This window comes from Heteronotia binoei, chromosome 8, assembly GCF_032191835.1.
Source record: "Heteronotia binoei isolate CCM8104 ecotype False Entrance Well chromosome 8, APGP_CSIRO_Hbin_v1, whole genome shotgun sequence".
Taxonomy (NCBI): domain Eukaryota; kingdom Metazoa; phylum Chordata; class Lepidosauria; order Squamata; family Gekkonidae; genus Heteronotia; species Heteronotia binoei.
Window position 1 is genome coordinate 127,241,897 of NC_083230.1, and position 25,215 is coordinate 127,267,111.

The window sequence follows — 25,215 nt, forward strand, 5'->3', positions numbered from 1 at the left end:
TCTTTCCTAGCATCAGGGTCTTCTCAAGGGAGTGCTCCCTTCTCCTTCGGTGGCCAAAGTATTTGAGCTTCAGCTTCAGCATCTGACCTGCCAGTGAACAGTCTGGGTTGATTTCCCTTAGGACTGACTGACTGGATCTTCTTGCAGTCCTAGGGACTCTCAAGAGTCTTCTCCAGCGAGTGCTCCCTTCTCATTTGGTGGCCAAAGGATTTGAGCTGCAGCTTCAGCATCTGACCTTCCAGGGAACAGTCTGGGTTGATTTCCCTTAGGACTGACTGATTTGATCTTCTTGCAGTCCAAGGGACTCTCAAGATTCTTCTCCAGCTCGAAAGCATCTATTCTTCTGCACTCGGCCTTCCTTATGGTCCAGCTCTCACAGCCATACATTACTACTGGGAATACCATCGCTTTAATTATATGGACTTTTGTTGGCAGGGTGATGTCTCTACTTTTGATTATACTGCCCAAGTTCGCCATAACCCAGGTTCGGTTTACATAACATAACATAGCTCCACGGTTTAGATAACAACAATTTTGCACATGTGAAGCTGGCCTTGAGAGGAAGCCAGGAAAAAATGCTGATATGCTAGATTTCCAATTTCAAGGAGTTCTGGACACGGTGAGAATTTCAACTAGCATTCTGAAATCACATCTTTTTACCTAGGCTTTTGAATTAAAGGGTTGATATCTAACATTGTTTTTCCGGTTTTCTTTTTAGCCTGATCAACCGTTCTGGCTCTTCTAATTAAGGTGCATTTTTCAATACGGGGTATTAATTAGCTGTTGTACTTTGGTCATATCACGAGGAGACAAGACTAACTGGGAAAGCCAAGAACGCTAGGAGGAAGCACAAAAAGAGGAAGACCTAATATAAAAGGCATTGATTCATCAAGGAAGCCCATTTTTATGTAAAGATAAGAGTAGGTGTTTTGGAAGTCATTCCTCCACTGGGTCGTCATACATCAGAAGTCACTTGACAGCTTAACACTTGACACGTTAAGTGTTAATTTTCCTTGTTTTATTACATTTTGTGTTGTCAACTGCCTTAAGCAAGTACAGCGGACGGACTGCACAGAAATGCCCTAACTAAATAAATGAATTGAATGCATTGCGATCAGTGTTCCCTCTAAGCTGAGTTAGTGTGAGTTTTTTAGCCTCTGGCTCACACATGTTTGTCTCAGCTCAAGTAGGATAGTCCCAGTGCAAACTAATTTACACAGCAGCCATACTGCTCGCTCACAACTTTAATGCAAGTAGCTCATAAGGTTGAATTTTTGCTCACAAGACTCCCCAGCTTAGAGGAAGGATTACAAGGAAGGCTTGATCAGATGATTTCATATAATCATATAGTTGGAAGAGGCCTCCAGGGCTCACGTGATCTGGACACTATACTTCTATTAATACAGCCGAAAACTGCATTGGCCTTTTTAGTCGCTGCATCACACTGTTTGCACCAATGGAACACGACTGCACTGGTGGAACAGCTTGCTCTCCTTGTGGATTTCCTGCCTTAAAGAATTCCCCTGCAGTGGGAGTATTGGTGGCTGGGCCGTAGGCTGGAGAGCAACTGCGGTGCCCGGAACCAAGCTCCACACTCCAGGTTCTCACAACCAAGCTGTACATTGACAAAAGGGCTGTGCGTTAACAAATCATCTAAAGACCTACCCATTAGGTAAGTTATTCAGAAGGAAAAAAAACTGTACAAAAGTAACTGTTAATACGAGTCTTGGCTTGCTACTCTTTATTTGGAAACAAACAATTTATTATCAGTATTATTGACAAGAAAACACTACACACTAGATGCCAGTTTTTAACAACACTGGCAGAATTACAATACAGGGCTGATGTTGCAGCAGCAGCAACGGATTGCCTACGTAACGATCCATTCCATTCGCCTTCTTCAGGTTGCAGTACACTAGGTAAAGCCTTGAATTCAGTAATGGAATATCCAGTATTTCCTTCAAATTTATATTTAGACGTTCTCCAGCTTTTGCAATTGTTGTATAGACCGTTGCAGTTGGAGCCTCAGAGAGCCACGGTCTCCCATTAGGGGTTACCCTCTGTCAGATGCAAAATGTCTCTGTGCTAAGCCATATAATAGCAGCAACCAAAAGTAACACCTCAGTTACTTTTTTAAATTTATTTTAATTTATTTATTTGTTATTTATATCCCGCCCTTTCCACCAGGTGGCTCAGGGCGGCTTACAACATATAAAATCTGACATAAAAATATAAAATTATGCATAAAAATCAGACATTCCACAATTTACATGATTAAAATCTAAGCATTCACATAGTTATGTACTTCAAACATTCGAGACACACGGCGGTCTTGCAACTACACTCAGTTTCAGTGCTGGTTAGTTGTAAGGCAGCCGGAAGAGGACTGTCTTACAGGCCCTGCGGGATTGAACAAGGTCCCGCAGGGCCCTCACCTCTTCCGGCAGCTGGTTCCACCAGGAAGGGGCCATTACAGAGAAGGCCCTGCCCCTTGGAGTTTTCAAACGGGCTTCCTTTACGATGCAAGATGCGTATCGGCCAGCCTACTTTTTAACACAAAATTGGAAAGGCGCCTCTGGGCGTCCGGGGGAGCTGGCAGAGCTGAGCGTAGGAACCTCCAACTCCTCACTCGCGCTAAATGTCCGTTCCCAGCCCAGACTCCTCTGGCTCGTAATGGAAGGCCTGTGGATCACGGCTCTCCCTGAAAAGCCGTCCGCTTGCTCCAAACTCACTCATGCTTTAAACTGCAGGGGTGAATGCTGGGCTAATCCTTTTTGTGCGGTTAAGATGCCCACCCCACAGCTAGAATGTCATGTGTGTTCTGCGGGAGAGTTGTGTGCGTATGTGCATGATCATATGCACCTTTCCACTTGCCACAGAGTTCACTTCGAACTCTCTTCCCTACACAGGCTTCTCTTGACAAACCAGGGGTGTTTTTTTTATAGCAGGAACCAATGTTCCCTCTAAGCTGCAGAGTCTTGTGAGCAAAAATTCTACTTCGTAAGCTACTGGCATTAAAGTTGTGAGCTGCTGGCATTAAAGCGGTGAGCTCCTGCATAAATTATTGTGCTTCTGGGGCCACTTTTCCTGAGCGAAGACAAAAATCTGTGAACTGGAGGCTAAAAATCTGGGAGCTAGCTCACACTAACTCAGCTTAGAGGGAACACTGGTAGGAACTCCTTTGCATATTAAGCCACACCCTCCTGATGTAGCCAATCCTTCATGAGCTTACAGGGCTCTTAGTACAAGGCCCACTGTAAGCTCCAGGAGGATTGGCTACTTCAGGGGTGTGTGGCCTAATATGCAAAGGAGTTCCTACCAGTGTTCCCTCTAAGCTGAGTTAGTGTGAGCTAGCTCACAGATTTTTAGTCTCCAGCTCACAGATTTTTGTCTTAGCTCATATGAACATATGAAGCTGCCTTCTACTGAATCAGACGCTGGGTCCATCAAAGTCAGTATTGTCTACTCAGACTGGCAGCGGCTCTCCAGGGTCTCAAGCGGAGGTTTTTCATGCCTACTTGCCAGGACCCTTTTTACTTGGAGATGCCGGGGATTGAACCTGGGACCTTCTGCTTCCCAAGCAGATGCTCTGCTACTGAGCCACCGTCCCTCCCCCTAAGCTCAGGCCAAGCGGCCCCAGAAGCACAATAATTTATGCAGGAGCTCACAACTTTAATGCCAGTAGCTCACAAAGTAGAATTTTTGCTCACAAGACTCTGCAGCTTAGAGGGAACATTGGTTCCTGCTACAAAAAAAACACCCCTGGTTTGTCAAGAGAAGCCTGTGTAGGGAAGAGAGTTCAAAGTGAACTCTGTGGCAAGTGGAAAGGTGCATAGGATCATGCGCACACGCACACAACTCTCCCGCAGAACACACAAAAAACTACAACCCCCCCCCCCCCCCCCGACAACAGCCCACCTGAGCCAGGAGATCTTTGACTCACACTGGCAGCTTGGGAGGGTGACCACTATAAATTTTTCCCCAGTCACCTTTCCTCAGTCCCTCAGGTACACATACAGAAACCTTGGCAGCACTCTAAAAAATACAGGCACCAGACGGTTTTAAATTTAAAAACCAAAAGAAAATATTTGTTGTATAACAAAAGGCAAGGGAGAGGGATAAAAATAATACGGATTGTATCTGATCAATATTAAAAGGCAAATCGGTTGGCTGCAGATGGTTGGCAAAATTGAGCACGGCTATTTGTCAGGCTGAGGTAAAATCTCAATATATAACTCTGGCAGAAGATTTTTAAAACTACCAAACAGGCAGGCTTCAGAATTCTACAGAATTCTGTGACAGGCAGACAGGGCCTACTGGGCACTAGGAATGCTTTTCAGCCCTAGACTTTGACTGCTCAAATAATAAGAATAACTGGCAGTCACTCTTTCCAACTCCTGGCTGGGGCCAGATTAATTCTCCCTCACAGACATTCCACGCTAGCTTCTGGAACTCGCACCTCTGAGGTCTAATATCAGCCCCTCACAACTGGTGTGCCTCAGCCTCAGCTAGTTTTCTGGCCTACCCAAGAATCTTGGGTAACCCTGCTGACCACCAGAATCCAGTCCTCCCTTCTGAGTGTTTTTTGTGGTCTCAGTTTGTACAAGGAGACTGCCTGGATGTGCTGGCAAAATCTCCCTCAGAGAGTTTCCTTCACAGAAGGTGCCTGGTTTTGTCCCCTTCTGACAGTTTCCCAACCCTCTGGGGGTGATTTCCTCCCAGGTCACACTGTTTTCTTCTTGACAAGAAAGCACAACGAAAACGGGCTCCCTCGCTTCTTCCTTTCAGCACACTGGGGAGATTGTTCATTAACGTGCGGGTGAGAGAAGGACAGGCGACTCGCTAACCCGCTTCTGCAAACACAACGCAAACGGCACATAACGCCGCCCCAGGAAAGCCAACCGATTTTGCGACGGGGGCCGATAAGGCAACCGGTGTGGCGTAGTGATTAAAAGTCTCAGGCTAAGAGCTGGGGGAACCAAGTTCGAATTCCCACGTGCTGCAGAAGCTCGTTGAGTGATATTGGGCCGATCGCGCTCTCTCGAGCTAACCTACTTCACAGGGTGGTTGTGAGGATAAAACGGAGGAGAGGAAATGATGAAAGCTGCTTTCGTCCCCTTTGTGGATAAAGATGGTAAATGAATTAAAGAAAACAAATAGAGATATTGGAACACACACACACTCTCTCTCCACCTAAAGCTGCCTTCGACTGAATCAGTCCCTTAGCATCAAAGAATCCTAGAGTTGGAAGGGACCCTCCAGGGTCATCTAGTCCAACCCGCTGCACAATGCAGGAAACTCACAAACACCTCCCCCTAAATTCACAGGATCCTCATCGCTGTCAGATGGCCATCTAGCCTGTGTTTAAAAACTTCCAAGGAAGGAGAGCCCACCACCTCCTGAGGAGGAAGCCTGTTCCACTAAGGAATCGCTCTATCGGTCAGGAAGTTGTTCCTAATGTTGAGCTATAGACTCTTTTGATTTAATTGCAACCCGCAGGTTCGGGTCCTACCCTCTGCGGCCACAGAAAACAATTCCACACCATCCTCTATATGACAGCCCTGCACGAACATGAAGATGGCGATCATCTGACTTGGTCTATCAAAGTCAGTGTTGTCTACTCAGACCGGCAGTGGCTCTCCAGGGTGTTAGGCAGAGGTCTTTCCCATCCCTTCCTACCTCTTCATTTTTACTGGAGATGCCGGGGATTGAACCCGAGACCTTCTGCATGCCAAGCAGATGCTCTGTCAGTAAGCCACAGCCCCTCCCTCTGAACTACTGCTTCAGAGGAGCCCTGTTAAATTCTCTGGAGAGATTTATGCCTGACTTCATTTGATAGGAAGAGAACCTGATAAGATTCCACAAAACTGATAACAAAATATATGGTGGAGAAATTCCACCTATTGTGAAAAGTTGTGTTCATGCTTCGGTGTTGGAAATGGGCTCTTGATGCCAACACACTGAATGTGTGTGTATGTGAGTATGAAAGAGAGGCAGACATTTTTCGGAGAGCCAGTTTGGTGTAGTAGTTAAGTGCACAGACTCTTATCTGGGAGAACCGGGTTTGATTCCGCAGTCCTCCACTTGCAGCTGCTGGAATGGCCTTGGGTCAGCCAGAGCTCTCTTATCTGGGAGAACCGGGTTGGATTCCCCCCTCCTCCACTTGCAGCTGCTGGAATGGCCTTGGGTCAGCCAGAGCTCTCTTATCTGGGAGAACCGGGTTGGATTGCCCACTCCTCCACTTGCAGCTGCTGGAATGGCCTCGGGTCAGCCAGAGCTCTCTTATCTGGGAGAACTGGGTTTGATTCCCCACTCCTCCACCTGCATCTGCTGGAATGGCCTTGGGTCAGCCAGAGCTCTCACCAGGGAGAACCAGGTTGGATTCCTCACTCCTCCACTTGCAGCTGCTGGAATGGCCTTGGGTCAGCCATAACTCTCTTATCTGGGAGAACCAGGTTTGATTCTCCACTCTTCCACTTGCACCTGCTGGAATGGCCTTGGGTCAGCCAGAGCTCTCTTATCTGGGAGAACTGGGTTTGATTCCCCCCTCCTCCACTTTCAGCTGCTGGAATGGCCTTGGGTCAGCCAGAGCTCTCTTATCTGGGCGAACCGGGTTTGATTCCCCACTCCTCCACTTGCACCTGCTGGAATGGCCTTGGGTCAGCCATAGCTCTCTTATCTGGGAGAACCGGGTTTGATTCCCCACTCCTCCACTTGCGGCTGCTGGAATGGCCTTGGGTCAGCCATAGCTCTCGTAGGAGTTCTCCTTGAAAGGGCAGCTTCTGAGAGAGCTCTCTCAGTCCCACCCACCTCACAGGGTGACTGGGTCACAGGGTGACTGTTGTGGGGGAGGAAGAGAAAGAAGATTGTGAGCTACTCTGAGACTCAAAGCGGAGGGTGGGATATAAATCCAACATCTTCTTCTAGCTAGATGCCTTCATCCAACCACCCAGAACATTGTGCTGCATAGATCGTGTAAGAAACAGGGGAGGGGGGGGAGAAGAAGTTTAATGATGATAATGACGACGACGATATTGGATTTATATCACGCCCCTGCATTCCAAATCTCAGAGCGGCTCACAATCTCCTTTTCCTTCCTCCCCCACAACAGACACCCTGCGAGGTGGGTGTGGCTGAGAGAGCTCTCCCAGAAGCTGCCCTTTCAAGGACAACTCCTGCGAGAGCTCTGGCTGACCCAAGGCCATTCCAGCAGGTGCAAGTAGAGGAGTGGGGAATCAAACCCGGTTCTCCCAGATAAGAGTCCGCACACTTCACCACCACACCAAGCTGGCTCTCTTAGTCAAGGCACATGCTTCATGACTGTTGACTTAACAGCTCCTTGGAATACAGAAGCTGGCCACCCCTTCTACATGCCATTCATCTCACTAGAGAATCACTTCCGAGTCGCACCTCCAGTTTAGCGCCGAAGAGCACAATGAAGATACAGCCAGCTTGTGGACAGATGGGTCAGCGAAGATAATCAATACAACTCCAAGCTGCTTCTGGATCAATGGCCTTGTGGGTCCGTGTGTATCCAAGACATGTTTTGGAGATGAACACTCAAAAGCACTCTCTCTCCCCCTCCAAGTTCACACAAACGCACATGTGTCCAACATGGATAGGGCCAGCCATAAGACGGGGTAGACTACAGGGGAGTTACATGTAGGTCAGTGCATACATGGCCATAAATTCAAAACCAGAAAAAGTAGATTTCCAATTTGCACACTTTGTACAACATGCCATTCCTGTCAAATGAAGAGTCAAGTGCACAGAATCTTGGAATCCCATCCTGTGACCAACTTCTCTTGTAATCCCTCAGGCATTTCTCATACTAGCCCAACTTATAGTTGTTGCCCAGGGGTGGCCAAACCTGCTTAATGTAAGAGCCACAGTGAATTAACGTCAGATATTAGAGAGTCGCAAGACAAGAACATGAGATATTGGAGGGAGGGAGGGAGGGAGGGAGAGAGGAAGGGAGGGAGGGAGGGAGGGAGGGAGGAAGGAAGGAAGGAAGGAAGGAAGGAAGGAAGGAAGGAAGGAAGGAAGGAAGGAAGGAAGGAAGGAAGGAAGGAAGGAAGGAAGGAAGGAAGGAAGGAAGGAAGGAAGGAAGGAAGGACAGGGAGGGAGGGAGGGAGGGAGGGAGGAAGGAAGGAAGGAAGGAAGGAAGGAAGGAAGGAAGGAAGGAAGGAAGGAAGGAAGGAAGGAAGGAAGGAAGGAAGGAAGGAAGGAAGGAAGGAAGGAAGGAAGGAAGGAAGGAATAAATAAAAAAGGCCAATGCCATGCTGGGAATTATTAGGAAGAGAATTGAAAACAAATCAGCCAGTATCATAATGCCCCTGTATAAATCGATGGTGCGGTCTCATTTGGAGTACTGTGTGCACTTCTGGTCGCCGCACCTCAAAAAGGATATTATAGCTTTAGAGAAGGTGCAGAGAAGGGCAACTAGAATGATTAAAGGGCTGGAGCACTTTCCCTATGAAGAAAGGCTAAAACGCTTGGGACTCTTTAGCTTGGAGAAACGTCGACTGCGGGGTGACATGATAGAGGTTTACAAGATAATGCATGGGATGGAGAAAGTAGAGAAAGAAGTACTTTTCTCCCTTTCTCACAATACAAGAACTCGTGGGCATTCGATGAAATTGCTGAGCAGACAGGTTAAGACGGATAAAAGGAAGTACTTCTTCACCCAAAGGGTGATTAACGTGTGGAATTCACTGCCACAGGAGGTGGTGGCGGCCACAAGTATAGCCACCTTCAAGAGGGGTTTAGATAAAAATATGGAGCACAGGTCCATCAGTGGCTATTAGCCACAGTGTATGTGTGTATATAACATTTTTTGCCACTGTGTGACACAGAGTGTTGGACTGGATGGGCCGTTGGCCTGATCCAACATGGCTTCTCTTATGTTCTTATGTTCTTAGGGAAGGAAGGAAGGAAGGAAGGAAGGAAGGAAGGAAGGAAGGAAGGAAGGAAGGAAGGAAGGAAGGAAGGAAGGAAGGAAGGAAGGAAGGAAGGAAGGAAGGAAGGAAGGAACTTTAATTTCAAATGCATTCTCCAAACTGACCAACAGCAAACGTTACAGATAGTAGATAATAAATTCTAGCAGATGACAGTGTTATCTAGTAGATAATAGCATTCTAGCAGCCAAAATAAACCGAAAGCACCAACATATTTACCATAATTGTAAAACTGAGATTATATCAGGAATTTCCTTTTGGTCTTGTAAATATTCCAAAACGGGGAACGGGCCTGCTACAAAATCATCACTATCATTATCTTCTGTCCCAACATCTATTTTAGACATATCTGACAATTTATCCGTAGTATATAAAGTCCATATTTTAGTATGCCAAAGATTTAAATTGGATACCTATCAGATTTCCATCTATGAGCAACAGCTAACTAAGCTGCAAAAATCAAATAGGTTATCCTTTTATTGTTAGCAGAAGACGACAATTCAAATCCTGATCTAAGATTTAAAAGCATAACTTCTGCTTTCACTTTTAACATTATACCCCTGATCTCTCTTATTTTTTCCCATATTTGTGTCTGCGATGTTAGAATTCGGGGGCATAACCAGTGTTTTTTTAAAAGGAAATTCACTTTGAAGTCAAAACTCCTGTGTTCTATGCTGGGTGTACAAATGGGACACAAATCTCTGGTTTTTCGTCCCATTTTGGCCCACTATCTGTGACGAAAAGAACGCAAACAATGGAGAAATACCACAGCAAAAGTACAGAAAACTGCTGTTTAAAAACGATAAGCTTCCACAGTGTTAGACTAGAGCGCTCAAGTGAGACACACTTTCTTTTGCAAAGATGGACTTTTATCCACTGACCTCAGGCAAAATTAAGGCCAAATAAACAGTACAAAGTCGAATTAGAAACCAGAGCAATACTGACGGACAGCAGCTAAGATTCAAGTCTCAACGCACCTTAGAACAAGATTTTCGAGATATGAGCCTTCAAGAGTCAACGCTCTCTTTCATCAGATGACAGAGCTCTCATTGGGGCCACAAAACTGAAGATGGCCAGCTTTTGCTCCGACTTGGTTTTGCACCAAAGAGTCTTCCAGATGGCCATCATTGTGGGTTTGAGTGGGTCCTTCTTGTACGGATTCCACGTTTCCGTGATCAGCTTTGCCTCCCCATTCATCAAGAAGTTCATCAATGAAACTTGGCTGGAGAGATACAACGCACCCATCGACGACCAGAACCTCACCATCCTGTGGTCCACCATCGTTTCCATCTTCTGCATTGGAGGAGTGACGGGGTCCGTCCTTTCAGGATATCTGTCTTCAAAATACGGGAAGCGGAACTGTCTCGGGTTAGTTAACCTGGCCCTCTTGGCAGCTACGCTGATTACGGGCACCAGCAAACTGGCGAGTTCTTTTGAGATGATTCTGTTTGGGCGGTTCTTGTACGGTTTTGGCGGAGGGTTGGGCACCTGTATCCAAGGTCAGTACCTGGGAGAAATGTCCCCTAAGAAGTTCCGTGGACTGACGAATGCGACGAGTGGTCTTCTTGCAAACTTGGGGAAGTTCCTAGGGCAACTGGCCGGCCTACGCGAACTCTTAGGGACAGAGTCGCTGTGGCCGCTTCTCCTGGCCAGTGCCGGAATCGTAGCGCTGGTGCCGCTGGTTGCTATTCCCTTCTTCCCCGAGACGCCGCCCTACCTTTTGATCCAGAAAGGAGATCTGGAAGGATGCTTGAAATCTATGAATCGGCTCTGGGGCCGAGGGAACCACAAAGCGGAAGTGGACGAGTTGTTGAAGGAGAAAGCGGCCATGAAGGAAGTCAAAATTATGAACGTCTGGGAGCTCTTCAGGGACCCCACCCTCCGATGTCAGGTATGCTTAATGGTGATCCTAACAGTTACGGTGCCGCTGGCCGGTGTCAGCGCCATCTATTTCTACTCTTTCGACGTGTTCCATACAGCTGGGATTGACCAAGACGTCATGCCCTATGTAATTCTCGGAATGGGAGCTTGTGACCTCAGCTCCATCCTTGTCTGCTTCTTTCTTATCGAACGTTTCGGTAGGAGGAAGCTGCTCCTCTGGGGTTATGGTTTGATGGTGCTGCTTATGGCGCTGCTCACGGCTAGTTTCTCACTGCAAGATCACTTCTTCTGGTTACCGTACTGCAACGTGGCGATCATCTTTCTAGTCATCGTTTGCTTTGCGGTAGGGCCGGCGGGGGTCACGTTGCCTGTCATAGCAGAACTCTTTACGCAGTCCTCTAGGCCGGCTGCGTTAATAGTGGTCTCAGTTCTCCTCTGGGCAGGACAGTATTTAGTCGGGATAGCATTTCCATACGTCATCCACTACCTGGGTACCTTCTGCTTCTTAGTTTTTATGGGCGTCACTGTAGTCTCGTGGGTCGTCTTCTTCCGGTTCCTCCCAGAGACAAAAGGCAAAACGCTCATGGACATCAAGAGTGAATTCAACCGCTTCAAAAAAAGCAAGGGCACCACAGACAATCCTACACCTGAAGAACTTTCCAGGTGCACAAGAGTCTGAAAGACCTGGAAGGAATTTGTTATAGGACTGGGGCAGATAATCAGCCTTTGAGGGAGACTATTGGGTTTGGAGGTTTCCTCTCAAAACAGAACTTTGTATTAAGAAAAGAGAGTGTCCAGCGCTTCTTGGGTTACACCAGTCAACTGCAATATCAAAAGCTCTCCACGGCTTGTTGTTGCTCAGTCGCACAGTCGAGTCCGACTCTTTGCGACCCCACGGACAAAGTCACGCCAGGCCCTCCAGTCTTCCACCATCCTCCGAAGTCTGCTTAAATCCGTGTTTGTTACATCAGTAACAATGTCCAGCCATTTCATTTTTTGCCATCCCCTTCTTCTTTGGCCTTCTATCTTTCCTAGCATCAGGGTCTTCTCAAGGGAGTGCTCCCTTCTCCTTCGGTGGCCAAAGTATTTGAGCTTCAGCTTCAGCATCTGACCTGCCAGTGAACAGTCTGGGTTGATTTCCCTTAGGACTGACTGATTGGATCTTCTTGCAGTCCTAGGGACTCTCAAGAGTCTTCTCCAGCGAGTGCTCCCTTCTCATTTGGTGGCCAAAGGATTTGAGCTGCAGCTTCAGCATCTGACCTTCCAGGGAACAGTCTGGGTTGATTTCCCTTAGGACTGACTGATTTGATCTTCTTGCAGTCCAAGGGACTCTCAAGATTCTTTTCCAACTCGAAAGCATCTATTCTTCTGCGCTCGGCCTTCCTTATGGTCCAGCTCTCACAGCCATACATTACTACTGGGAATACCATCGCTTTGACTATATGGACTTTTGTTGGCAGGGTGATGTCTCTACTTTTGATTATACTGTCCAAGTTCGCCATAACCCAGGTTCGGTTTACATAACATAACATAGCTCCACGGTTTAGATAACAGCAATTCTGCACATGTGAAGCTGGCCTTGAGAGGAAGCCAGGAAAAAATGCTGATATGCTAGATTTCCAATTTCAAGGAGTTCTGGACACGGTGAGAATTTCAACTAGCATTCTGAAATCACATCTTTTTACCTAGGCTTTTGAATTAAAGGGTTGATATCCAACATTGTTTTTCCAGTTTTCTTTTTAGCCTGATCAACCATTCCGGCTCTTCTAATTAAGGTGCATTTTTCAATACGGGGTATTAATTAGCTGTTGTACTTTGGTCATATCACGAGGAGACAAGACTAACTGGGAAAGCCAAGAACGCTAGGAGGAAGCACAAAAAGAGGAAGACCTAATATAAAAGGCATTGATTCATCAAGGAAGCCCATTTTTACGTAAAGATAAGAGTAGGTGTTTTGGAAGTCATTCCTCCACTGGGTCGTCATACATCAGAAGTCACTTGACAGCTTAACACTTGACACGTTAACTGTTAATTTTCCTTGTTTTATTACATTTTGTGTTGTCAACTGCCTTAAGCAAGTACAGCGGACGGACAGCACAGAAACGCCCTAACTAAATAAATGAATCGAATGCATTTTGATCAGTGTTCCCTCTAAGCTGAGTTAGTTGAGTTTTTTAGCCTCTGGCTTGACCCCCTTAGCTCAGGCCAAGCGGCCCCAGAAGCACAATAATTTATGCAGGAGCTCACAACTTTAATGCCAGTAGCTCACAAAGTAGAATTTTTGCTCACAAGACTCTGCAGCTTAGAAGGAACATTGGTTCCTGCTACAAAAAAAACACCCCTGGTTTGTCAAGAGAAGCCTGTGTAGGGAAGAGAGTTCGAAGTGAACTCTGTGGCAAGTGGAAAGGTGCATAGGATCATGCGCACACGCACACAACTCTCCCGCAGAACACACAAAAAACTACAGTCCCCCCCCCCCCCCGACAACAGCCCACCTGAGCCAGGAGATCTTTGACTCTTCATTTTTACTGGAGATGCCGGGGATTGAACCCGAGACCTTCTGCATGCCAAGCAGATGCTCTGTCAGTAAGCCACAGCCCCTCCCTCTGAACTACTGCTTCAGAGGAGCCCTGTTAAATTCTCTGGAGAGATTTATGCCTGACTTCATTTGATAGGAAGAGAACCTGATAAGATTCCACAAAACTGATAACAAAATATATGGTGGAGAAATTCCACCTATTGTGAAAAGTTGTGTTCATGCTTCGATGTTGGAAATGGGCTCTTGATGCCAACACACTGAATGTGTGTGTATGTGAGTATGAAAGAGAGGCAGACATTTTTCAGAGAGCCAGTTTGGTGTAGTAGTTAAGTGCACAGACTCTTATCTGGGAGAACCGGGTTTGATTCCCCACTCCTCCACTTGCACCTGCTGGAATGGCTTGGGTCAGCCAGAGCTCTCTTATCTGGGAGAACCGGGTTTGATTCCCCACTCCTCCACTTGCAGCTGCTGGAATGGCCTTGGGTCAGCCAGAGCTCTCTTATATGGGAGAACCGGGTTTGATTCCCCCCTCCTCCACTTGCAGCTGCTGGAATGGCCTTGGGTCAGCCAGAGCTCTCTTATCTGGGAGAACCGGGTTGGATTCCCCCCTCCTCCACTTGCAGCTGCTGGAATGGCCTTGGGTCAGCCAGAGCTCTCTTATCTGGGAGAACCGGGTTGGATTCCCCCCTCCTCCACTTGCAGCTGCTGGAATGGCCTTGGGTCAGCCAGAGCTCTCTTATCTGGGAGAACCGGGTTGGATTCCCCCCTCCTCCACTTGCAGCTGCTGGAATGGCCTTGGGTCAGCCATAACTCTCTTATCTGGGGGAACCGGATTTGATTCCTCACTCCTCCTCCACTTGCACCTACTGGAATGGCCTTGAGTCACCCATAGCTCTCTCAGGAGTTGTCCTTGAATGGGCAGCTGCTTTAAGAGTTCTCTCAGTCCCACCAACCTCACAGGGTGCCTGTTGTGGGGGAGGAAGGTAAAGGAGATTGTGAGCCGCTCTGAGACTCTGAGATTTGGAATGGAGGGTGGGATATAAATCCATTATCTTCTTTCATCTTCTTCTTCTACCTGTGATACACTGGAATTTGACTTGAGGGGTTAAGATAAGTCCATGAGATTTCTTCACACAGCAGTACTGGGAGAAAGACACTACGACACAAATGTCAGATTTTAACTACTGGAAACTAAGAGGGTTGTTGTGGCTGGAAATGAAGAGTTAACGAAGTGGAGGCGGAATTATGCAACCTAACCTCCTGCTTGCAGCCTGGGAATCCCGGCTGTGCCAAAAATTCTAATGAGCCTTCCTCCCCCCAGGTGGTACCAATGGCCAAAATTTGAGCTCATGGTTCATTACTCTTTGACTGCTGCAGAGGTTAGAGGGGCTCTCCAGTTGGGTCATGGGAGAACGAGTTTTATAACTCTGCCCCGGCTGCTGACCCAGAAGCAACACAGCAGGCCTGTACGTTTTTTAAAAGCTGAAGCTATCACAGGTTTTTGCTGGAATTCACAGAATAATGTGCAAATCCTGATATATATACATAGTCCAACCTCCCTCCCTCTGCATACAGCACCACAGTACCCATCTTTTAACCATGTTAACTTTTGTTTGGAGTTAAAATTTAAACAAAGGGTCCCCAACCTTTTTGAGCAGGGATGTCAAACCTGCGGCCCAAGGGCCGAATCAGGCCCCCAAATAGCTCTTATCAGGCCCCCAAGTGACTGGCAGTATCTGCTTCCTTCTGCATTACAGCTTGCTTTGCAAGGCTCTCTCAGTTGCAGAGCTATTGAGCCAAGCCTCTCTTCTTTCTGTTGGCTGAGGCTCCTCTCCCTCCTGGTCCCCTGGGGAAGGAAGGAAAGAGCCAGAGCTTCCTTTGCCCAGTTCCCAGGATCCCAGGGGAGAGATACAAAGAAAGCACCTTTAAGGCCAATGAGTGCTAAAGTTTTAAGCATGTTTGAAGTTTTAAAAAAATCTTTACTTTTGTTTGTGTCCTTTATAAAGTTTATGTCTCTGCTACTTGATCTTAAACGGGTACCCACAAGGCCCAGCCCAACATGGCCTGGCCCAGCACAGAACGGTCTCGTTTATGTCAGATTCGGCCCTCATAACAAAATGAGTTTCACTCCTGTTTTTGAGCCTACAAGTGCCTTTGAAATTCTGACACAATGTGGTGGGTGCAGCCACAAAATGGCTGCTGTGAGAGGCAAAGCCAGTCGCAAAATGGCTGCTGTGAGAGGCAAAGCCAGTCGCAAAATGGCTGCTGTGAGAGGCAAAGCCAGCTGCAAAATGGCTGCTGGGAGAGGCAAAGCCAGTCACAAAATGGCTGCAGGGAGAGGCAAAGCCAGTCACAAAATGGCTGCTGGGAGAGGCAAAGCCAGTCGCAAAATGGCTGTTGTAAGAGGCAAAGCCAGCCTCAAAATGGCTGCTGTGAGATGCAAAGCCAGCTGCAAAATGGCTGCTGGGAGAGGCAAAGCCAGTCGCAAAATGTCTGCTGTGAGAGGCAAAGCCAGTCACAAAATGGCTGCTGTGAGAGACAAAGCCAGCTACAAAATGGCTGCTGAGAGAGGCAAAGCCAGTCACAAAATGGCTGCTGTGAGAGACAAAGCCAGCTACAAAATGGCTGCTGAGAGAGGCAAAGCCAGTCACAAAATGGCTGCTGAGAGAGGCAAAGCCAGCTACAAAATGGCTGCTGTGAGAGGCAAAGCCGGTCGCAAAATGGTCAACATCGCAATATTTTTTTTAAATCTCCAAGGGCCAATCAGAAGTTTTGATGGGCAAAAGCCCCATCAGGTCCCGCCCACTTTCTTCTAGAAAGGGAGCTGTTCCTGTTGGCAGCAGAGGAGACTCCCAAGAAGGGTGGGAAGGCACCAGCTGGAAGTTAGGAAACACTTTTTAATAATCCAAGTTGTTCAACGGTAGAATCAGCTACAGAGGGAAGTGGTGAGCACCCCCTCACCGGCAATCTTTAAGCAGCGGCTGGACAAACACTTGTCAGAGAGCCAGTTTGGTGTAGTGGCTAAACATGTGGACTCTTATCTGGGAGAACGAGGTTTGATTCCCCCCTCCTCCACTTGCAGCTGCTGGGATGGCCTTGGGTCAGCCAGAGCTCTCTTATCTGGGAGAACTGGGTTTGATTCCCCACTCCTTCACTTGCAGCTGCTGGAATGGACTTGGGTCAGCCAGAACTCTCTTATCTGGGAGAACCAGGTTTGATTCCCCACTCCTCCACTTGCAGCTGCTGGAATGGCCTTGGGTCAGCCAGAGCTCTCTTATCTGGGAGAACTGGGTTTGATTCCCCACTCCTCCACTTGCAGCTGCTGGAATGGCCTTGGGTCAGCCAGAGCTCTCTTATCTGGGAGAACTGGGTTTGATTCCCCACTCCTCCACTTGCAGCTGCTGGGATGGCCTTGGGTCAGCCAGAGCTCTCTTATCTGGGAGAACTGGGTTTGATTCCCCACTCCTTCACTTGCAGCTGCTGGAATGGACTTGGGTCAGCCAGAACTCTCTTATCTGGGAGAACCAGGTTTGATTCCCCACTCCTCCACTTGCAGCTGCTGGAATGGCCTTGGGTCAGCCAGAGCTCTCTTATCTGGGAGAACTGGGTTTGATTCCCCACTCCTTCACTTGCAGCTGCTGGAATGGCCTTCGGTCAGCCAGAGCTCTCTTATCTGGGAGAACCGGGTTTGATTCCCCACTCCTCCACTTGCAGCTGCTGGAATGGCCTTGGGTCAGCCAGAGCTCTCTTATCTGGGAGAACCGGGTTTGATTCCCCACTCCTCCACTTGCAGCTGCTGGAATGGCCTTGGGTCAGCCAGAGCTCTCTTATCTGGGAGAACCGGGTTTGATTCCCCACTCCTCCACTTGCAGCTGCTGGAATGGCCTTGGGTCAGCCAGAGCTCTCTTATCTGGGAGAACGAGGTTTGATTCCCCCCTCCTCCACTTGCAGCTACTGGAATGGCCTTGGGTCAGCCAGAGGTCTCTTATCTGGGAGAACCGGGTTTGATTCCCCACTCCTCCACTTGCAGCTGCTGGGATGGCCTTGGGTCAGCCAGAGCTCTCTTATCTGGGAGAACCGGGTTTCATTCCCCACTCCTCCACTTGCAGCTACTGGAATGGCCTTGGGTCAGCCAGAGGTCTCTTATCTGGGAGAACCGGGTTTGATTCCCCACTCCTCCACTTGCAGCTGCTGGAATGGCCTTGGGTCAGCCAGAGGTCTCTTATCTGGGAGAACCGGGTTTGATTCCCCACTCCTCCACTTGCAGCTGCTGGAATGGCCTTGGGTCAGCCAGAGCTCTCTTATCTGGGAGAATCGGGTTTGATTCCCCACTCCTCCCCTTGCAGCTGCTGGAATGGCCTTGGGTCAGCCATAGCTCTCTTATCTGGGAGAACCGGGTTTGATTCCCCACTCCTCCACTTGCAGCTGCTGGAATGGCCTTGGGTCAGCCAGAGCTCTCTTATCTGGGAGAACCGGGTTTGATTCCCCACTCCTCCACTTGCAGCTACTGGAATGGCCTTGGGTCAGCCAGAGCTCTCTTATCTGGGACAACTGGGTTTGATTCCCCACTCCTCCACTTGCAGCTGCTGGAATGGCCTTGGGTCAGCCAGAGCTCTCTTATCTGGGAGAACCGGGTTTGATTCCCCACTCCTCCACTTGCAGCTGCTGGAATGGCCTTGGGTCAGCAATGGCTCTCTTATCTGGGAGAACCGGGTTTGATTCCCCACTCCTCCACTTGCAGCTGCTGGGATGGCCTTGGGTCAGTCAGAGCTCTCTTATCTGGGAGAACCTGATTCCCCACTCCTCCACTTGCAGCTACTGGAATGGCCTTGGGTCAGCCAGAGCTCTCTTATCTGGGAGAACCGGGTTTGATTCCCCACTCCTCCACTTGTAGCTGCTGGAATGGCCTTGGGTCAGCCAGAGCTCTCTTATCTGGGAGAACCGGGTTTGATTCCCCACTCCTCCACTTGCAGCTACTGGAATGGCCTTGGGTCAGCCAGAGCTCTCTTATCTGGGAGAACCGGGTTTGATTCCCCACTCCTCCACTTGCAGCTGCTGGAATGGCCTTGGGTCAGCCAGAGCTCTCTTATCTGGGAGAACGAGGTTTGATTCCCCCCTCCTCCACTTGCAGCTACTGGAATGGCCTTGGGTCAGCCAGAGGTCTCTTATCTGGGAGAACCGGGTTTGATTCCCCACTCCTCCACTTGCAGCTGCTGGGATGGCCTTGGGTCAGCCAGAGCTCTCTTATCTGGGAGAACCGGGTTTCATTCCCCACTCCTCCACTTGCAGCTACTGGAATGGCCTTGGGTCAGCCAGAGGTCTCTTATCTGGGAGAACCGGGTTTGATTCCCCACTCCTCCACTTGCAGCTGCTGGAATGGCCTTGGGTCAGCCAGAGGTCTCTTATCTGGGAGAACCGGGTTTGATTCCCCACTCCTCCACTTGCAGCTGCTGGAATGGCCTTGGGTCAGCCAGAGCTCTCTTATCTGGGAGAATCGGGTTTGATTCCCCACTCCTCCCCTTGCAGCTGCTGGAATGGCCTTGGGTCAGCCATAGCTCTCTTATCTGGGAGAACCGGGTTTGATTCCCCACTCCTCCACTTGCAGCTGCTGGAATGGCCTTGGGTCAGCCAGAGCTCTCTTATCTGGGAGAACCGGGTTTGATTCCCCACTCCTCCACTTGCAGCTACTGGAATGGCCTTGGGTCAGCCAGAGCTCTCTTATCTGGGACAACTGGGTTTGATTCCCCACTCCTCCACTTGCAGCTGCTGGAATGGCCTTGGGTCAGCCAGAGCTCTCTTATCTGGGAGAACCGGGTTTGATTCCCCACTCCTCCACTTGCAGCTGCTGGAATGGCCTTGGGTCAGCAATGGCTCTCTTATCTGGGAGAACCGGGTTTGATTCCCCACTCCTCCACTTGCAGCTGCTGGGATGGCCTTGGGTCAGTCAGAGCTCTCTTATCTGGGAGAACCTGATTCCCCACTCCTCCACTTGCAGCTACTGGAATGGCCTTGGGTCAGCCAGAGCTCTCTTATCTGGGAGAACCGGGTTTGATTCCCCACTCCTCCACTTGTAGCTGCTGGAATGGCCTTGGGTCAGCCAGAGCTCTCTTATCTGGGAGAACCGGGTTTGATTCCCCACTCCTCCACTTGCAGCTACTGGAATGGCCTTGGGTCAGCCAGAGCTCTCTTATCTGGGAGAACCGGGTTTGATTCCCCACTCCTCCACTTGCAGCTGCTGGAATGGCCTTGGGTCAGCCAGAGCTCTCTTATCTGGGAGAACCGGGTTTGATTCCCCACTCCTCCACTTGCAGCTGCTGGAATGGTCTTGGGTCAGCAATGGCTCTCTTATCTGGGAGAACCGGGTTTGATTCCCCACTCCTCCACTTGCAGCTGCTGGGATGGCCTTGGGTCAGTCAGAGCTCTCTTATCTGGGAGAACCTGATTCCCCACTCCTCCACTTGCAGCTACTGGAATGGCCTTGGGTCAGCCAGAGCTCTCTTATCTGGGAGAACCGGGTTTGATTCCCCACTCCTCCACTTGCACCTGCTGGAATGGTCTTGGGTCAGCCAGAGCTCTCTTATCTGGGAGAACCGGGTTTGATTCCCCACTCCTTCACATGCACCTGCTAATGTCACCTTCAGTCATTTATAAGTTCTCGCAGAGCTGTTCCTCTCAAGAGCAGTTTCTATCAGAGTTCTCTCAGCCCTGCATACCTTACAGGGTTTCTATTGGGGGGGGGGGAGGGGGAGGAAATGGAGATTGCAAGCTCTTCTGAGACTCGTTTGGGTAATGAAAGGTGGTATATAAATCCAATCTCTAAGCTGATACTGTATTAAGTAGAGGGTTGGACTAGATAGCCGATATGGCCCCTTCCAACTCCTGTGATTCTATGAGTCTAGGACAGGGGTGCCCAAACTGTGGCTTGGGAACCACATGTGGCTCTTTCGCACATATTGTGTGGCTCTTGAAGCCCCTGCTACTCTGTTTGTTGGCTTGGACAAGGCATTTGTCTCTTTAATCTCTTCTCCAAGCCAAGCCAGCTGGAGAATTGGAGAATGTATTTAAAGTTAAGAAGAAGAAGTAGAAGATATTGGATTTATATCCCGCCCTCCACTCCGAAGAGTCTCAGAGCGGCTCACAATCTCCTTTCCCTTCCTCCCCCACAACAGACACTATGTGAGGTAGATGAAGATACTGGATTTATATCCCGCCCTCCACTCCGAAGTGTCTCAGAGCGGCTCACAATCTTCTTTCCCTTCCTCCCCCACAACAGACACTCTGTGAGGTAGATGAAGATATTGGATTTATATCCCGCCCTCCACTCCGAAGAGTCTCAGAGCGGCTCACAATCTCCTTTCCCTTCCTCCCCCACAACAGACACCATGTGAGGTAGATGAAGATACTGGATTTATATCCCGCCCTCCACTCCGAAGAGTCTCTGAGCGGCTCACAATCTCCTTTCCCTTCCTCCCCCACAACAGACACCCTGTGAGGTAGATGAAGATATTGGATTTATATCCCGCCCTCCACTCCGAAGAGTCTCAGAGCGGCTCACAATCTCCTTTCCCTTCCTCCCCCACAACAGACACCATGTGAGGTAGATGAAGATACTGGATTTATATCCCGCCCTCCACTCCGAAGTGTCTCAGAGCGGCTCACAATCTTCTTTCCCTTCCTCCCCCACAACAGACACTCTGTGAGGTAGATGAAGATATTGGATTTATATCCCGCCCTCCACTCCGAAGAGTCTCAGAGCGGCTCACAATCTCCTTTCCCTTCCTCCCCCACAACAGACACCCTGTGAGGTAGATGAAGATATTGGAGTTATATCCCGCCCTCCACTCCGAAGAGTCTCAGAGCGGCTCACAATCTCCTTTCCCTTCCTCCCCCACAACAGACACCCTGTGAGGTGGGTGGGGCTGGAGAGGGCTCTCCCAGCAGCTGCCCTTTGAAGGACAACTCCTACCAGAGCTATGGCTGACCCAAGGCCATTCCAGCAGGTGCAAGTGGAGGAGTGGGGAATCAAACCCGGCTCTCCCAGATAAGAGTCCGCACACTTAACCACTACACCAAACTGGCTCACCAAGTCAAGTTGCACCTTTAGCCCAACCAATTTTTATTTAGAACATCAGCTTTCGTGTGCTCGTAAGCACGCTTCATCAGACGAGGAATCCAGAACAGTGAGCAAAGAAATACATAGCTGAGCAGAGCCATATATAGCTGGTAGGCAACGGCCCAGAATGCAACATGGGACAGATTTAAGAACCAATGCCGTTGCCTACCAGCTCTGTATGGCTCTGCTCAGCTCTGTACGGCTTTGCTCACTGTGCTGGATTCCTCGTCTGATGAAGCGTGCTTAAGTGCACACGAAAGCTGACGTTCTAAATAAAAATTGATTGGTCTTAAACGTGCAACTTGACTCCTGCTTTGTTCAACTGCTTCAGACCAAGACAGCTGCCCGCTTGGATCTGCTTAAAGTTAAAGTTGCTCTCTTTCCACCTCTCCCTTCTAATACTTTCTTTCCACCTTCCCTTCCTTTCTTGCGGCTCTCAAATGTCCGACATTCGTGTCTCGCGGCTCTCAAACATCTGACACTTATTCTATGTGGCTCTTACATTAAGCAAGTTTGGCTACCCCTGGTCGAGGATTAGGAGCAGGATTAATGGCTGTCATCCTAAAGTAACGCACTTTGTTGAAAGCCAAAGCATGGAAGAAGAAAGAAGAAGAAGAAGGAAGAAGAAGAAGAAGAAAAAGAAGAAGAAGAAGAAGAAGATGATGATGATGATGATGATGATGATGATGATGATGATGATGATGATGATGATATTGGATTTACCGTATATCCCGCCCTCCACTCCGAAGAGTCTCAGAGCGGCTCACAATCTCCTTTCCCTTCCTGCCCCACAACAGACACCCTGTGAGGTAGATGAAGATATTGGATTTATATCCCGCCCTCCACTCCGAAGAGTCTCAGAGCTGCTCACAATCTCCTTTCCCTTCCTGCCCCACAACAGACACCCTGTGAGGTAGATGAAGATATTGGATTTATATCTCGCCCTCCACTCCGAAGAGTCTCAGAGCGGCTTACAATCTCCTTTACCTTCCTCCCCCACAACAGACACCCTGTGAGGTGGGGTGGAGCTGGAGAGGGCTCTCACAGCAGCTGCCCTTTCAAGGACAACCTCTGCCAGAGCTATGGCTGACTCAAGGCCATTCCAGCAGCTGCAAGTGGAGGAGTGGGGAATCAAACCCGGTTCTCCCAGATAAGAGTCCGCACACTTAACCACTACACCAAACCGGCTCTCCAAACTGGAGTGTTTGCTCCCTGACCCAGGAAGTAGGGAAGGGAGGGGAGGGGGAAGAGGACGCAAACCTACTATGGGCAATTTCACATCTAACAATGCTGACCTACTGCAAGAAAGTAATGAGTGAAGGTGACCATGTTAAATGAAAAGGGAACACGCCCAATTAAGAGGTGCCAATATATACACACTACTGATACGAACCACAGGTATTCTGTCGAGAGCATGGTCCAAAGAGATAAACTGGGTTAAAGTACAGCTCAGAATGCCACATTAGACACAGTGTGATAAGAGTTAAACTTCTTGGGTTTTTTAAAAACTGGTATTTCTTAACAGCGAACAGCAAGGTCAAAACTTGTGAGCAAAGAGTGCAAGAAAGACGGTCAATACCTCCCCGAAGTTGCTTCTGGATCAATGGTCTCGTGGGTGTGTGTGTCCAAACTGTGACTCTAGGAGAGTGTTTCTGCTCCCGTAATACACTTCCTTACCTTCATACAAACCTGTTGTTTAATGTTATTTTCCCCTACCTCTCACATGATAGGAAACCATAACCACAAGCATAAAGAGTCAGGGCTTTTCCAGTTGGACAACACTTGCCAGGTTCTTAATCCACTGGTTTTCTGCTTATCATGACAACCACCAGGCCTTTTTGGTAGTAGGAACTCCTTTGGCTATAAGGCTACACCCCCATGATAAGAACATAAGAGAAGCCATGTTGGATCAGGCCAATGGCCCCTCCAGTCCAACACTCTGTGTCACATAAGAACATAAGAGAAGCCCTGTTGGATCAGGCCAATGGCCCATCCAGTCCAACACTCTGTGTCACCTAAGAACATAAGAGGAGCCATGTTGGATCAGGCCAGTGGCCCATCCAGTCCAACACTCTGTCTCACATAACAACGTAAGAGAAGCCATGTTGGATCAAACCAGTGGCCCATCCAGTCCAACACTCTGTGTCACATAAGAACATAAGAGAAGCCATGTTGGATCAGGCCAATGGCCCATCCAGTTCAACACTCTGTGTCACATAAGAACATAAGAGAAGCCATGTTGGATCAAACCAGTGGCCCATCCAGTCCAACACTCTGTGTCACATAAGAACATAAGAGAAGCCCTGTTGCATCAGTCCAATGGCCCATCCAGTCCACACTCAGTGTCACATAAGAACATAAAAGAAGCCCTGTTGGATCAGGCCAATGGCCCCTCCAGTCCAACACTCTGTGTCACCTAAGAACATAAGAGGAGCCATGTTGGATCAGGCCAGTGGCCCCTCCAGTCCAACACTCTTTGTCACATAAGAACATAAGAGAAGCCATGCTGGATCAGGCCAATGGCCCCTCCAGTCCAACACTCTGTGTCACATAAGAACATAAGAGAAGCCATGTTGGATCAGGCCAGTGGCCCCTCCAGTCCAACACTCTGTGTCACATAAGAACATAAGAGAAGCCATGTTGGATCAGGCCAGTGGCCCCTCCAGTCCAACACTCTGTGTCACATAAGAACATAAGAGAAGCCATGTTGGATCAGGCCAGTGGCCCCTCCAGTCCAACACTCTGTGTCACATAAGAACATAAGAGAAGCCCTGTTGCATCAGTCCAATGGCCCATCCAGTCCACACTCAGTGTCACATAAGAACATAAAAGAAGCCCTGTTGGATCAGGCCAATGGCCCCTCCAGTCCAACACTCTGTGTCACCTAAGAACATAAGAGGAGCCATGTTGGATCAGGCCAGTGGCCCCTCCAGTCCAACACTCTTTGTCACATAAGAACATAAGAGAAGCCATGCTGGATCAGGCCAATGGCCCCTCCAGTCCAACACTCTGTGTCACATAAGAACATAAGAGAAGCCATGTTGGATCACAGTGGCCCCTCCAGTCCAACACTCTGTGTCACATAAGAACATAAGAGAAGCCATGTGGATCACAGCCAATGGCCCATCCAGTCAACACTCTTTGTCACATAAGAACATAAGAGAAGCCATGTTGGATCAGGCCAGTGGCCCCTCCAGTCCAACACTCTGTGTCACATAAGAACATAAGAGAAGCCATGTTGGATCAGGCCAATGGCCCATCCAGTCGAACACTCTGTGTCACCTAAGAACATAAGAGAAGCCATGTTGGATCAGGCCAGTGGCACCTCCAGTCCAACACTCTGTGTCACATAAGAACATAAGAGAAGCCATGTTGGATCAGGCCAGTGGCCCCTCCAGTCCAACACTCTTTGTCACATAAGAACATAAGAGAAGCCATGTTGGATCAGGCCAGTGGCCCCTCCAGTCCAACACTCTGTGTCACATAAGAACATAAGAGAAGCCATGTTGGATCAGGCCAATGGCCCATCCAGTCGAACACTCTGTGTCACCTAAGAACATAAGAGAAGCCATGTTGGATCAGGCCAATGGCCCCTCCAGTCCAACACTCTGTGTCACCTAAGAACATAAGAGGAGCCATGTTGGATCAGCCAGTGGCCCCTCCAGTCCAACACTCTTTGTCACATAAGAACATAAGAGAAGCCCTGTTGGATCAGCCAGTGGCCC

General features: G+C 48.8%; 2 protein-coding genes across 2 annotated transcripts in view; one reads left to right on the plus strand and one right to left on the minus strand.

Annotated features, from left to right (window-relative positions):
• The window catches only part of AHCYL2 (adenosylhomocysteinase like 2), a 217,310-nt gene that overhangs the window by 91,213 nt on the left and 100,882 nt on the right, over positions 1–25,215 (minus strand). The window lies entirely within an intron of this gene.
• LOC132575945 (solute carrier family 2, facilitated glucose transporter member 11-like) lies at positions 10,017–11,574 on the plus strand. The gene has a single exon (XM_060244632.1). The coding sequence runs from the start codon at positions 10,027–10,029 to the stop codon at positions 11,515–11,517; it is 1,491 nt and encodes a 496-aa protein (XP_060100615.1). The 5' UTR covers positions 10,017–10,026; the 3' UTR covers positions 11,518–11,574.

Excerpts from the sequence above, each read along its gene's own strand:
- LOC132575945 (XM_060244632.1), top strand. The coding sequence starts at position 10,027 with ATGGCCAGCTTTTGCTCCGACTTGGTTTTGCACCAAAGAGTCTTCCAG.